The sequence below is a fragment of the Fukomys damarensis genome, unplaced genomic scaffold, assembly GCF_012274545.1.
Source record: "Fukomys damarensis isolate Sample0158 unplaced genomic scaffold, DMR_v1.0_HiC HiC_scaffold_39, whole genome shotgun sequence".
In the NCBI taxonomy this organism is placed as follows: Eukaryota; Metazoa; Chordata; class Mammalia; order Rodentia; family Bathyergidae; genus Fukomys; species Fukomys damarensis.
The window spans coordinates 11,925,890-11,940,841 of NW_022900951.1; the positions used below are offsets into that span (position 1 = coordinate 11,925,890).

Sequence of the window (14,952 nt, forward strand, 5' to 3'; positions counted from 1 at the left end):
GTTAACTATTCAACTATATTACCCAGTCCATTTCTACCTTTTTAAATGAAGCTACTTGGAGGAACTAAAAATCTCTACAATTGATAAAATTTAGCAAATGGTAGAAATTCACTCAAGAATATCTTTAAATATCCTGCAGTGTGGATAATTTTTTAGGTGCTATAAAACGTTACTAACCTATTTCATAAGCTCAACAAAGGTCAGTTCTTTCTCAAAGGCAGAAAACAATCTAATGGCAAAGCAAGACCAGAAATGAGATTTCAATGAACTTCAATCTTGAACTCAAGAACAAATTAGAGGTTACCTGACCATGAACTAATTTGACATGGAGTTTGAGCTGCCCAACAGTCTGAAGCAAACCTCAGAGCTCATTCTTGAATGACTTGACAGTTTAAACCCATCACCAACCCAGTCTCTGGGGTCACTTCTAGACTAAGGGACACTCAGCATCAAGGACAATTCTCCAAACCCATCCACCCCAGCTGAGCTTGCAGTGTCTCTGCAGCAGGGAAATGACCCTGTGGCAGGGATGGAGTTTCCTAGAGCACTAATAAACCCTGGGCTAGATACCTACTGTGTGCACTTGCTAGAAATGTAAAGTGCTGAGATCATCTGGTAAATTTCTAGGGAATGCATCAGAATATTTTAAGGTGAAAACTCGTCCAACTCATTGGCCTATCTAACCTGACATTTATTACAAATTTTCCAATTAATACCACCTAAATCTTTGTTTTAAAATAGGTAAATCTAGGAAAGGGCACTTACTTCCTCCGATCTCTGATCCCAGTGAAGATTAGGATGACAATGCCAACCAATACCAATCCCATGACAACTCCAAAAACAATCAGCCATATGGTGACAGGCGGTTGGTAAGGAGGTCCAAGTGTTGGCTGAATCCCCAGAAACTCCAGACTGTTATCATCCAGGCTAAAGATGTCATTAATACGACCCCGGGACATCCTATTCTCAAAAGCAAAATGCAGTAAAGAGGATATTTAAGGCAAAATACAATTGTGTGTAGTTATTTACTTCTTATATCTTTGCAAAAGAATTTGATAAGGTTTCTCATAAGAATGTATCCCCTAAAATGAAATCAGTAGATAATCAGATCCAAATAATGATAGGAATTTCTGACAATTATGTACCTTTTGTACCTTGCAAGATAAATTGGATTTGTCAACAGCTTGATTGGAAAATTTAGTTGCAAATGTGGAAATATGCCAATGATTGGTGTTTGTTCATTTGCGACTGCTGTGTTTTAAAGGCCAAGTTTGCCTATTTGGTGATTTCCCATTTGTCAGCCTGTATCTATAATCACTTTATATAAAATAATGGAAAAGGATAATTAGATATCCCTCTTCTATAAATGACTCACACCCTACCCCTGCCTCTGTAGGAAAAATTTCCAAATAAAATGGTTGGTATTTGGCAGAGGCATTGGGAGTAACACAGGAAAGGAAACTTTGCCATTTCTCCAGCATTCTAAACTTCACGGAAGAGAAAGAATGAAGGTTATTTAAAACAAAAACAGTGAAATGGCGAATATTCTGAATTGAAGACCAAAGTGTCTGGTATGGCATCCTGCTATCCTTGGGAATAGCCCAGGTCCGGAGGCAGGAGGTGAAAGCAGAATTAATCCTGCACCCACTGACAACCTCAGGAGATCGTTTGTAAAGCCATACTGGAAACAGAAAGTTTGAGATTCCCTTATAGCTTGCAGCTGAATATCCGGGAAGGTGAGGCTTTTTCATGATCTCAGCCCGCATTTTTTCCCTAAGACAAATACAAATCTTTTGGAGGTAGTGAGCAGGTCTCTGGGCGTGGATGGGTCTTGCTCCCCAAGCAAGCCAGATTTTCTAGACACACCCTGCCAGCAGATCTCAGATCTGCTTTCAAAGGTAAACAGGACTTCTGATGCAGCTCGAGAGGGCCATCTAGTGAATGCCCAGTAGCAGGAGTATATCAAGACTTTTTTTTTTTTTTTCCACAAGGGTTACCACCTACAAAGTCTATCTTCTCTCCATTCCTGCTGTCTTGTGGGAAAAAGCCAGAGCAAATTAAATTGTTTCTTCTAAAAAGCTCACTGCCCATAGTAATACCATCACCCAATATGGAAGCCACTCGCTGTCTACGGAATCCTATTGCCTGCCTTGTTTCAGGCTTTGGGCGGTTAAATGAACCCTACATCACTGTCCTTGTAGCAAATGATGGCAACATCTGCCCGTGTCTCCTCTGCACTTTCCGTGGGTCATGCATGCTAGCCAGGTTGCCTTTAACCAACACCTACTTCTTGCCTGAAAGCATTGTCAGACCACAAGATATGCCCTGCCTGCAGGGCAGAAATTCTGGGAATTAATGTCACCTAGAAGCAGTTTCCAACTAATGGCTGATGAGAGGTGATGAATAAATATCCCAATTTCCTCAGCCTTCGGACGGTGCACATTCTACAGGACTGAGCTCTAGTTGCCAACAGTGGTAACTCACTTGATAAGGTATAATCTATTGTCTTCCTTCCCTTCTCATTCCTGTCCACATTTTCCTTCCAGTGCCTCCAAAATAAACTACTCAAATTCTTGGCTAAAGGCCTGCAACTGGCAGAACCCAGAGCCAAATGATTCTCTTCCTATTGGATTCCTCCAGATTAAAACTCAAATTTGTGGGACAAAGTAAGACATGCAAATGACTCAGAACGATGCATGCCACACAGAAAAAGCACACTAAATATTAGCTATTGGTTACCCCTTCACCTTCACATAGTTTGAAAGTAAAATGTTACCTGATAGCATACTCAACTTCACTCCTAGGAATGATGTCAGTTATATTATTCGGTGCAGTGACAATGAAGATGAAAGAGATTCTTGGTGTCTCGTCACTCACCCGTACATCCTCCTCCCTAAGGAGAAACAAAAGAAACATCATTCCTTGTGGCACCTAGGACACGATAAGAGGCTGAAACCTCTGAAGCCATGAGGCTTCCCCTGCTGGCAAAATGGAGATCAGGGGCCCCAGGGATTTAGCTCAGTGGTTCTGCCACCTGTCTCACAAGCGCAAGGTCCGGAGTTTGATATCCAGTACCAAACAAAAAAAAAGGGAGATTAGGAGGTGATCACGGGACAGAGAGACATAGAGCAGGGCAAAAAATGAGGGGATAAAACGGTCAAAAAAATCAACACTGCCTAAAGCACACGAAATTATGTAAAATTTTGATATCAAGTTTTAACACTATCTGTTCAATTATGATGTAAAACGCACATTTTTTTCAATGATAGAAAAAAAACTCCCAGGATCAAGAGAATCAGCAAGGGAATCATTGGTGAGCCAGGATTGTGATGAGCTTTGTTATGCTTTAAATCTAAAACATCCTCCAGAAGTCTCACATGTTCAGAGTTGGCGCTTCTGGAAGGTGATTGGACCGTGGAGGTGCTGACCTCATGATTGATGAGTTCAGAGCTGAATGGGCTATCAGGAAGTAGGGCCCAATTGGAGGAAGTCAGTCACTGGGGCCATGCCTTTGAAGGGTGTATATCTGGTCCTGCACTTCTCTCTGGCTCCTGCTCTCTGGCTGCCCTGAGGTGAGCGGTTTTCCTCCACCAGGCCCTTCTTCTATAATGTCTCTGTCTTGAAGCCAGCCAATCATGGGGTGAAACCTCTGAAACCATGAGCCAGAATAAACCTTTCCTCCTTGAAGTTGTTTGTGTCAGGTATTTTATTCCAGCAATGGGAGGGTGACCAATACAAATACCATGGGCAGAATTGCCCAGTACGACAGACAGAGATGGTGTGTTTACACTCCCTATCAGGCCCCATCCAGCAAAAAAATGTGTTTCATCCAGGAGTGAAGATTTTCTTAAAGTAGCTGCTAATATACAAAGTGACAAGATTGTACTGTCATAACTGTCAGAGTGATCCTGCTTCACATATCTGCTTAGTGAGATCTTTACTGACCATTTTAGTTAAAATTGAACTCCACCATACACACACACCAAAATATAAGCCCAGTGAAGGCAGACATTTCTGTTTCCTTGTCTTTCAGTGCTCAGATGGGCAAAGGCATTTAAAGAAGAGAGAGCTGATAATTAGAACAGTGTTCTTGCCATCTACAAATCAAATAAACCACAACCTTCCCTAAGTGGAGTGATGCGAACTCCAGGATGCCAAAGAAGTTCAAAAGTTGTTAGGAGGCTTTTCATAATTTCACTTGAAGAAATCGTAAGCAGAATATCTCCTCAAACTCTAAAGGAAAGGAATTGCTTATTGGAGATCTTGAGAACCTAGAAAATGAACTCACCTAAAAGGAACTGTCTTGTTTTTTACTTTTAAAAAATACTGTCTCATGGCATACGCAACCGATGACTGGAACAGGTACATTTCATTAGAATTCCATTGGTACTGCAAATTCAGAAGAAAGACATTTTTCAGTAGGGATTGTAAGATTTAATACTTGGTATTCGTCAAACATTATTGTTAATGGCCCATTGGGCTTGCTAGTCCTTTTACTTTAGTTTGATCTAAATTGTCATAAGCACCCTCTGGTGAGGTTTACAGATGGTAGTCAGCCCAACGTTGGTTTTGCTTAAACTGGCTGTACTGTGTGGACAAAATTTTACTTTAATAGGAAGTTCTCAGATACATATGTAAGTGTAAAAAAGAAAACATTTGAGAGTCAAAGAAAAATAACACACTGTAGACAACACAATAATCCATTCTTGTTCTCTAGTCCTAAACAAATGGCTTGCATCTTTGCATAGCTTTTGAAAGACTATTGTGAAATGGGAAGATTGATCTAAATTATACCAAGTTGAGAATCTTTGTTAATAATTAAAATGTTTTAAGCAAAAAAGGTATAGTATTGTTAGGAAATGAGCTAAGAGATTTGAAAATGAAAATATATTCTTTTAAGATCATGATACACAGTGTACTCACCAGTGTTATTCTCTAATTATTTTTTCATAGAATTGTTTTATATCTCTTTATTAATATCTACTTATATTGCATTGAGTGGAAAAGCATCACTCTTTTATCCAGCAGATGGCAGTAGAGATCAATGAATGGAACCTGATTTGTTTCTCCCTTTCCTTTCAGCAAAAAAAATAAAAGTGTGCAATGGGATTTCACAAAAGAATTGTTGTACTCGCCTCAGCTTGGTTTTACTCAGGTTTGGGGAAAAGGAAGTTAACCTCCATAGTAATAATAATATCATTAATATTGTTACTAATAATTCTTTTTACTATTTAAAGGTTTTAAAACTTTTTAAAGGCTGAGTTCTCAAAGCAATGCCATATATCCAGTTGATGTTCACCATGAAGTAGCTTGAACTGAGCAGATATTCTGGCCCCAGTGAGAACAAGCGCTAAAAGCCCAGTTCTGGTCTTATCAAAGCAGAGTGCTGCTCAGTGAATCAGCCTTAGACAGTTCCACCATCAAGCCCTCTGAAGACTATTAACCAATCCCTCGCTGCATGAAAAGAGAACCTAAGCACAAATGTCAAGGGAAAAAAAGATAATCAGGAAGGATCTTGATCTGTGACTATCTTTTCATTTTCTCACTCCTGTGCCATTTATATTTTGATGTCTTGCTTATCTACAAAAACTATACTAAAAGGATTTTCTTTTAAATCTTGAACAATATTGAACTTCTGAGGAAAAGTAAGGGGGTAGAACACAGTCATTGGATCTATACAATGAGGCAACAGTTTTCTGTTGCCCCTTGGACTGTTTTATCTGATGGTATCAGCCTAACTTCTAAACCTGCAAAGGCTTGGGGTTTACCGCACCCCACTCAGGCCTTTCATCTCTATTTGCCTCGGACTATCTGTCCTCTCCCTTTTCCAATCAAAGCTGCTACTATACTTCTTCAGACTGGATCACCTGAGACAGAGGGTCGAGAGAGCAATCACTGATTAAATTAATTCACATAAAGTTGTAAGTAATAAGATTCTTCGATAAAACAATTTATTCCCCTAATGTGGCATCTGTGAGTCAGGGGTTTGAATGCTGCTGGTCCATGGGCCACACTCTGAATAAAGCCAGGATATAGCAGATCTACTAAAATAAACAAATGACTCCTACACATACTGCTTCTAAAAACAAACAACCTCTCAAAATAGCATGTCCTTCTTCTTGGCTATAAGTAACGGTGATGAGAGAATTGGAAGATTGCATATTTGATTTTTAAGGATTGGTACAGTGTTCGTACTGACCTGCATAATCCCTTCAAAGTAAGCAGTTAAAAAAATAGGCATTGCCTATCCAATAAGGAATGGGCTACTAAAAAATGAAAATGCTGAAAGCCTGAATCTGGGGCTTAGAGTTTTGAAGAGAACCACGTGGCCTCTCTTGTTTTAGACAGATCACACTGGAATGGGTGTATTGTGTCCTACTTAAGAGAGGAGAGTAGACCAGGAAATAATGTGTGCTCCATGCAGGATACTTACTGCATTAACTCCAAGAGCTGATTTTAGGCTTATCCTCACCTTGATGCTTTCTTGAGAATCTGATTAGAGAGAAATCACCCACTGTTCATTTCAGAGGTTAGAAGGACCATATGTGTTTATTTCCTTCCCCTCCCCACTAAAGTGATAGTAAAGGAATTTTGAAAAGGTATAATAAACATACCTTTGGAAAACAAAATATGATAAGAGAGGGGTAACTGCTTTTGGAGGGGACAGGAGACCTTGGTCTGAGGGAATTCAGACAGACCCAAAAAGAAGCAGAGAATCCCACAGAAGCTTAGGATTCAAGTAATGCTAAGGGTGGGAAGAAGTTACTGGGGGTGAAAACAGGGGAAGGAACAACAAGATGTGGTGAGAGCATCTCTGGGGAACAGTTGATCCTCCTACCCGATGGACCTATGGGCAGTCATTTGGAGACTGTGTTCCAGGAAACAAGAGATAATCCAAGGAAGAAGACCTGGAATCCTGCAAAGAGTGAATTCAGCCCAGGAGGAGAACAAAGACATAGCTCAGGAGGAAAATCACGATCCAAATTGGGACAGAAGGGTGTAAGAGTCCAAGAGGGAAGTTTCTGGGAAAAAATAAGACTGAAAAGGATATGTTGGAATCATTAGGAAAAAATAAATGCAAATAGACAGCAAATTGGATATGAACAAAATATTGAGGCAAGTAGAAACACTGGGAAAGCAAGTTCATAAGAAAGGATACAAAATAGTACATGGCTTGACCCTGCAAGCAAAGTGATGTAAACACTGATAACTTACTAAAAATCATGATAAGACTTTACTGGGAGAGAGAAGAATAGACAAAAGTACAAAAGTCTAAAATTGATCGATAGCAAAATGGCGATATAAGCACAATATTTAGAAATCTAAAGGTAACTTCAAAAGAAGAGATAATAGCCTTACATTTTCATTAAGTATTTGTCTTTGATGAGCAAGATTCAAGTATAGTGGACTAGAGGCTGTTACACTCTTTTATGTTAAACATGAGACTAATAAAACACCGGAGAGAGTGTGGAGTCAGAAACAGGTTGTACATAAAGGGAACATACACTCGCCCGGGTCCCAGGCCCCTGCTAAGACTAGGGAAAGAAGACAGAGAGTGATGGAAAACGTGGACTCTGCATACTCACATGGACTCCACTCGGTGCTCCACCCCACAAAAGAATTTTTATTCTGGTCTTTCAGCCAGGTAAACAAGGGCTCAAAGTAGTTAAGCAGTGGTCTTACATCCATATTCTTTGCTCCTACAACATTTTCCAATGCTAAGGTCCAGGGTTCTGATTTTCCAAGTCTCAGCATATTGCTACATGAAGAAAACAAAGGAGCAGGAGGCCCTTTACGAGAGTCCAGGTATACATATATTTATGTCTGTGATCTGTACTTCACTTTCCTTGACTTGGCTAAATTTGCTCCTGGCGGATGTGAAAATGGGATATATCAATGACTCCTTCAACTTCACCTTCTAATTACTACAAAGCTAGCTCTGTGGTTATGACACTGAGAGAGAGGTGGCCCACCCAGCCATCTCACTGTCTAGGTTTTTGTCTGACCACAAATTAAATATTTACTTCGTGGATGAGGAAATTTGTGAAGCCCCCAAAATAAATCAAATTCAAACTAGGCATGAAATAAGTAATATTGGATACTAGGGAAAGATCAACATTTGAAGGCATCTCTTACAGCAACTTCTGCCCAGCTTCAGTGGAATTTGAGATATCACATTTGTGCAGGGGGCCTACATGCTTAGCTGCTTGACAAAGGGCTTCCTGAAACTGGAATTGGTAGATGGTCCTTGTGTAATACCTGTACAAAAGACAAAGAAATGAAAAAGTAGCCCCATATTTAGTTACTGTGGTAGAATCATAGACTGGGGCAAATATTTAAGAAATATAGTCAAATCTCTTTCCAGAAAGACCCAATCATGAATTCTATAGACTCATCACAATCTACTTGCATTCTATGCACCAACTGATAAACAAGGCAGCATTGTTACTATGTTATATGTTATCTCACCTTTGTATTGTTTTATAGATTTATAGCCCTTTCATATAAATGTTGTCAATCAGTTTATATGGCAGCTTGATAATATTATTTCCATTTTACCAATAGAGAAACTGAGGCCCAACAAATTCAAGATGGTGGGCTAATAGGTGAAGAACATAATTTTTTTAAACGTCAACTTAAAAATACTCATCAAATACATGGTGAAATCTGGCAGTAACAAGAAGACAAACAAAAATACGTTTTGTTTCTCCTGATGATACTATTGATTTCTTAATGATGGAGAAAGCGCTCGCTGGGGTTTTACCCAATTGAGTGTTTGGTTAAACTGAATTGTAATTGATCATCTATACTGAATTTGGCGTAGGAAGTGAGAGATTACAAAATTGTAATTATTACTTCATTGAGCCTTATTTCTTCACTATTAGCACAGCTGTCCACAAACCGTACAAGTTAAACAGAGGGAAGAAAAACTGTCATTTACCGGATGAATGAGTAATCATTAGAAACATGGAACAGAGATGCGGGATCACAGTATGTCTCATCGTGAGGCATCGGCTCCACCACACCAACTATCTCTCGTCTTTGGAAAGAGAAAGATGTGTTAGTTGCAGATCAACCATCACAAGAAGGTAGAATTGTGTACAACTAGTGCAGTTTCACCAAGCAATAGTATGTATGTTGGAACTGGTTGTCAAATGAAATAAGAACGGTAACAAATCAAAAAGCACACCTTTGTGGGGTTATGTCTTATTGTTTTACTTTGACCAAAATATATCATTAAAAACATATATGCCTTTAAAAAATTATTTAATAAAATTCATGAAGTATACTGTGTGGTCAAACATGTACAGTGAAAGCCCTTGTAATTCCCTCTCAGGCACCATACTTCATGTGCTCCTGGAAGATTTAATTTTGTAAAACTGTAAACTTACTTATTCTTTAAAGTTAGCTCAAACATCCCCTCCTCTTCAAGCTTGCCCCTGGTGTCACCCACCTTCTAGCATGGTTGACCCTCAACCTCCCTTTGCTTTTTCTAGCAGTGACTCCCCTAGTTGTACCTATTCACATACAACTCCTTTTTGCCTCAGAGAACTTCAGCTCCTAGAGTGTGAGGTTGTGTTTTCAACGCCTTTAGTTTCCATAGTAAACATGGGGCCTAACATTAAGGGAAGATTTCATTTCGATTTGTTGAATGACTAAAGGAAACATTCATGCATGAATGAGTTACTTTCCATGTCTGACTCAAATACCTTGAAAATAAACTAAGAAAGATCCAAAAACTAGTCATCCAGAAAAAAGGCAGAGGCAAATATTTGGCACTGCTTAAAAGAAATATATTTGTCCTTTATCATTGTGGGATTGGTATAAGCAACTTCAGCAATATTTGAACTCTGGAAACAGACATATTACAGGTCCTCCTTCTTCCCAAGTAAGATTTATGTTAACACAAAAATATCTTAGAGGAGTGGTGCTGATTTAAATTTGGAGATATGGGATCGAATGTTACACATGAGATCATCACTTCAAAAAGGAAAAAAAAGAAAAACAAAAAATAATAGACTGAAGAATATGTGGTGGAGAAAATATCCCCCCTTTTCATTATTCATCCAAATCCGATTTATTTCCCACCTGTATGTGCTCCTTGACATGGTGGTGGGGAACCTGGGATACAGTGATGAGCAATGTAGCTCTACAACTATACCAGTGAGTCACTGTCTGCCACTTAAATGTGCCAGTTTCTGGCAAGTCTCTCTTCCCCTCTATACACACCTGGTTAATTTCCATACCTTTCTCGGGACTCAGTTTGGAAGCCTCTTTTCATTAGACCCTGAAAGCTGGGCTTTGGATCTCCCCTTAGACACTCACTGACCCCTGTAGCCTTCCTTCACATCACACACTGCAGTGGTTTTTATCTTCACCATCCTGCCTTTTCTTTGACTAAAAGTTTGGAGGAATCAAGGATCACACCTGAAATGATTAGCATTGGATCCCCAGTTCTTTGCACAAAATGGGAGATCATCATTTTTACTTAAAGAATACAAAAAAAGTGAGTAAACTGATCATCTCCTGGATAATATTATAGTTTAATAAGGGACTCAACACCTGTGATAGAGCATGAAATAGTGTCACCTGACTCAAGATAAGGGGCAACACAAAAGAAGTTTTATTTGTAGAGATGGCACCCAAATGAAAACTAAAAATATTGAAAGGAGGCAGTTAAGTGCGTGCATTCATGTGTGTGTGTGTGTGTGTGTGTGTGTGTGAGTCTGTGTGCTTGTAAGTCTGTGTGTGTGTACAGACCAGTCAAATGCTTTTAAACAAACAGCAAATTCATGAGAAAATATTTTACCAGTTGCATTTTCATTGACTTACTTCATCTCCCACCATTTTTTCATCCACTGATCTTTGGGAATTTCACCCCTGAAGACCATCCACCTCCACTTCTCTAACATGTAAGTGAAGGGCAGAGTTCCAACAATCGTGAGTGCTTGTTTGAGTAGGAAGTTTATTTCTGTTTCTGAAAGCAAAATGGTAAAAGGACAAATAGTAAGATAAACATGACAGATGTTTTATGTTAAAAGTAACTTTCATAGTCTCAAGATGTACTTACTGTAAGGATGGTTACATGAAAAATATTGACAATGGACATGTTAATGTGTCTATACACACACACATTTTCTCAGTAAGAGATTTGGAATAGAGAGAAGTCCTGCAACAAAACAATCCTGCAAGTTAACCCTAATCCTACTTTTTGTTGGTTTCAATTGCTTTGCTTAAACATCCCTTATCAGAGTTAAATGGGACTGTGTCATCTCTTTTCCAGGCATACTGTTTATTCTTGAAATCTCCATGAAGGCAGTGACTGCAAATGTGTCATTCTAAACTGTCCACTCTGCCCAGTGTCTGCTACATAATGCCTTTTGTGAGTCCTTGATAAATAAGCAAATATAAAACAGATGTGTTGAAAAGCTGGTAAAATGGGAAGGGGAGAAATTAAAACTATGGTGCAATTGCACAGTAGGTTGACTATAGATAGCAGCATGTATTGACAATTTCAAAAAGCTAGAAGATGGCTAAGGGTGCCAGGGATAGAGCACTGGCCTAGCATGCATGTGCTAAGGGGTTCCATACTTAGGACTGAAAAAATAAAAAGCTGGAAGAAAATAATTTGAAAGGTTTCATCATAAAGAAATGATAAAAGTTTGAAGAGATGTGTTTACTCTGATTGAAACATTACATAGCGCATATGTGTATTGAAACAGCATATGTGGCCCATTAATGCATACAGTTTTGTACTTTTATATGCCAGCTAAAAATAAATTTAACAGAAAATATAAATAAATAAAAGAGCCAACCATAGAGGGCACCATCCAGTGGATAACCAAAAGTGAAATGTACTTTAACTGCATTGATATCTCCCTTGCTGTGAATTTTAAGTGCTTTCACAAGTCATGTAATTTCATTTTATCCTTTATTAGTGACATAAAAAGGGAGCAGATTTCACCTCTGGTGTACAAAGGAAGCTCCCTGAAATGTCAACAGGAGAATGCTATCCACTCTGCACATCACTGCATCTCTAATGTCTGTGGAAATGTCTTGTCCGAGGTCTGTGCTCAATAAATATGTGTAGAAAAAGAGAGGGAAAAAGGATGGAGGGAAGGAAGAGAGGGAGGGAGGGAGGAAGAAAGGAAGGAATCTATTTGTTTAACATCATTCATGAATCAGCGACAGTGAAAGGAGCAAGAATTTTTCAAACCAGTGGTTTAACTGTATCTAATATTGTCTTAAATACAGTGAATCCATCGTCTTTGCTGGCTACCAAGCAATATTAATAATGATGAAACAAATAAATGTTCTAGCTTCAATGAATGATATATTAAAAGTAGGAAGTAGGAACTCCCTTTCCTTTGTTGCTGTCTTCCTGGGAGGACATCACTACTAATGTACAATCCACTGGATCTGTGCTTACAATAACTATTTCAGGGTTGCTGATGGCTTTACGCTGGCCTACTCCCAGGCCATCGTGAGATCACCAAGAGTCTGGAGCCAGAGATGGAGGCAAAATGAATGGCCCACACAAAGATGAAGTTGATGACCTTGAACTCATGGTTACCAGATGCTCCAGCCAGTGGAACTGATCATTACATTGCAAATAGCTAAAATAAAGGCAGCGATGTATGTGGAAGAGGAGACAGTATTAGGGTCTAATCGTCCTTCTGTTACAAGGAAAAAGTTAAAATCATGACTTCTTCACTGAAGAGTCTGGATCTCCTAAACATTCGTCATGTTTCAGCAAATCCAAGCCTTCCAAGAAGAAATGGGCTGCCTTGGGCAAAGAAGTCGAAAGGTAACAGGGGTGTGAAGGGATGCTACCCAGGAAATGTGTGCTTCCACTAGTTGAAATAAATATCTCAGTCCCTTCTGATTTTGATATCCATCTATTCTTCAAGAACTCCCAAATTTCAAGTTGTACTTTGCTTTTCATAACACTATGGGAAAGGCTTTAGATTAAGGCTTCTGGGTCTGCCACTGTGTTACTTTTTAATTAGTGTGTTTTTGCTATACATAATAATTACATTCCTTTTTGGGGGAATTGATACATATATGAATCCCATCTTGAGCAGTTTTACACCCCTCTCCCATCCTGACCTTCCTTATGTTGCTTTCTGGTATACTCTGTATTACTTTTCTTGTTTACTCCTTTGTAAAACATTGCTTAGAATCTGTGCTAGCTCTAATATTTGGGGGAGTTTTTATCTAGAACCAGAAATATCTATTGAGAAGTCTGATATAAACCAGCTGGATGATCTTGGACAAGACATTTCAGCACTGTAGGACTGTTTCAGCATCTTCAAAATAATCAATCAAGCTTCTATTTTATATTTATTAGAGTCTCAAGAGCATTCATTTAGTTCCTTCTCTTACTGCTTGTTCAAAAGTACAAAATCACAAACTGGCATGTTCTGACATATACTTTCAAAGCATTTTTTTACCACTAGCAATTCCTAGTTATTCATAAATATCTTATACCTTATGTGGAGAAAAGTAAATATTTCCTACACCTACTAATATATACTTTGTCCCACACCATATTAATAAATACCCAAAACAAGTCATGAAAAAATAGATGTACCATTGTCTTCATGAAAATTCGGTGGCAGAAGTCCAATGGACTTCAGATGTTTAGGGGTAGCTGCAGAAAGTGACATGATTTCCCCAACAGCTTCATGGAAACCTTCATTGGCTCCATTTCTTAGCAGGAAAGGTTGTGTGGAATATGCCATGTCGTATTGGATATGTCCCATCTCGTGGTGAGCTGTCAAGAAATGGTCCATGGTCACCTTTGTGCACATCTTGATTCTGTACAAAAATGAGCAAGGCTAAAATGAATGTCACTGAATTCATTTCATTGTGATAGTACAGTTGTATGAGATTTTGGTAGCATGAACTCCTTTCCAAGACTTACTCACCACCATATCTTGAGTACCTATACCTTCTATCCTTATGCACTATTGCTCATTCTAAAGTGATGGGTAAAGCTGAATCCTATTCTCTTGCTCCCATGCTAATAGGAAAAGAAATTAACAGAGCCCTGTGCTATAGAAACTCTGAGGCAGATACTGTATAAGTGATCAGTAGATATGGTAATAGGTATAACAATGCGTGATTCTATATTCATACAATCTCCTGTATTTGCACCATCTCTCCTGGAAGCACTAAGAAGGGCATAACTGAAGATGAGGTGAGCAATCTGGACCTTGAGTGATGTGGGAGAGTTTGCCAGGTAACTGGCAGGTAGGTTGACATTCCTGGAAGTTCTTAGTGATAAAGGTTTGAGAAAAATAAGACTTTGTGGGCACTGCAAACAGTTCAATAGCACTAGAATAGGTACATAGTATAAGGGGCTGGAAATTGAGAATTGGGTATCGCTGGCAGGTAAGTTGAGTGCTTTTGATGGCCTGTGAAGCAGGAATCGAATGGCGAGAAAGAGAGCCAAAGACAAAACCTTAGGAAGTCCCAGCCGTGAGTGTTGGGACATGGAAAATGACTCAGGAAATGGAGAAATTGCAATCAGAGAGGTCAAAGGAGTCTGGAAGAAGATGAGAATGCAGAAGTCAATGAAATATGGCATTTGAAGACAACTGGTAAATACTGCCTACTGCTGCTGGGGCCCAATGAAATAAGTATTACATTTTGCAATTAGGTGATTCTGCAACATGGCATGAACATTTTCATTTAGGTGGGAATACAGGTCATACATATATCAGTAGGTTACCCAATTAACTTTCCTACCACTCTGATTATGTCGCTCCCTATAAATATGCTTTAAGGGCATTTCACAGCTTAAGAATAGACTCAGCCTCCTATACACACCCTAATGTTACATGAACTTGCCTTTCTAACTTGATTTCTCTATTACCTTTTGAGACCATTATAAAAATCATTATACATTCACTACCTACTGTATGTAAGATTCTACACAAGGAAATA

At 39.0% G+C, this 14,952-nt stretch overlaps 1 protein-coding gene across 1 annotated transcript in view; it reads right to left on the minus strand.

Annotated features, from left to right (window-relative positions):
* The window catches only part of Ace2 (angiotensin I converting enzyme 2), a 52,790-nt gene that overhangs the window by 6,777 nt on the left and 31,061 nt on the right, over positions 1-14,952 (minus strand). Inside the window, exons 9-17 of the mRNA XM_010645175.3 lie at positions 13,595-13,821; positions 10,834-10,978; positions 8,942-9,040; positions 8,137-8,259; positions 7,587-7,759; positions 6,434-6,492; positions 4,289-4,389; positions 2,777-2,893; positions 766-960 (exon numbers count right to left, since the gene is read on the minus strand). Coding sequence (XP_010643477.1) covers positions 766-960; positions 2,777-2,893; positions 4,289-4,389; positions 6,434-6,492; positions 7,587-7,759; positions 8,137-8,259; positions 8,942-9,040; positions 10,834-10,978; positions 13,595-13,821 — 1,239 coding nt within the window. The remainder of the gene's footprint in view (positions 1-765; positions 961-2,776; positions 2,894-4,288; positions 4,390-6,433; positions 6,493-7,586; positions 7,760-8,136; positions 8,260-8,941; positions 9,041-10,833; positions 10,979-13,594; positions 13,822-14,952) is intronic.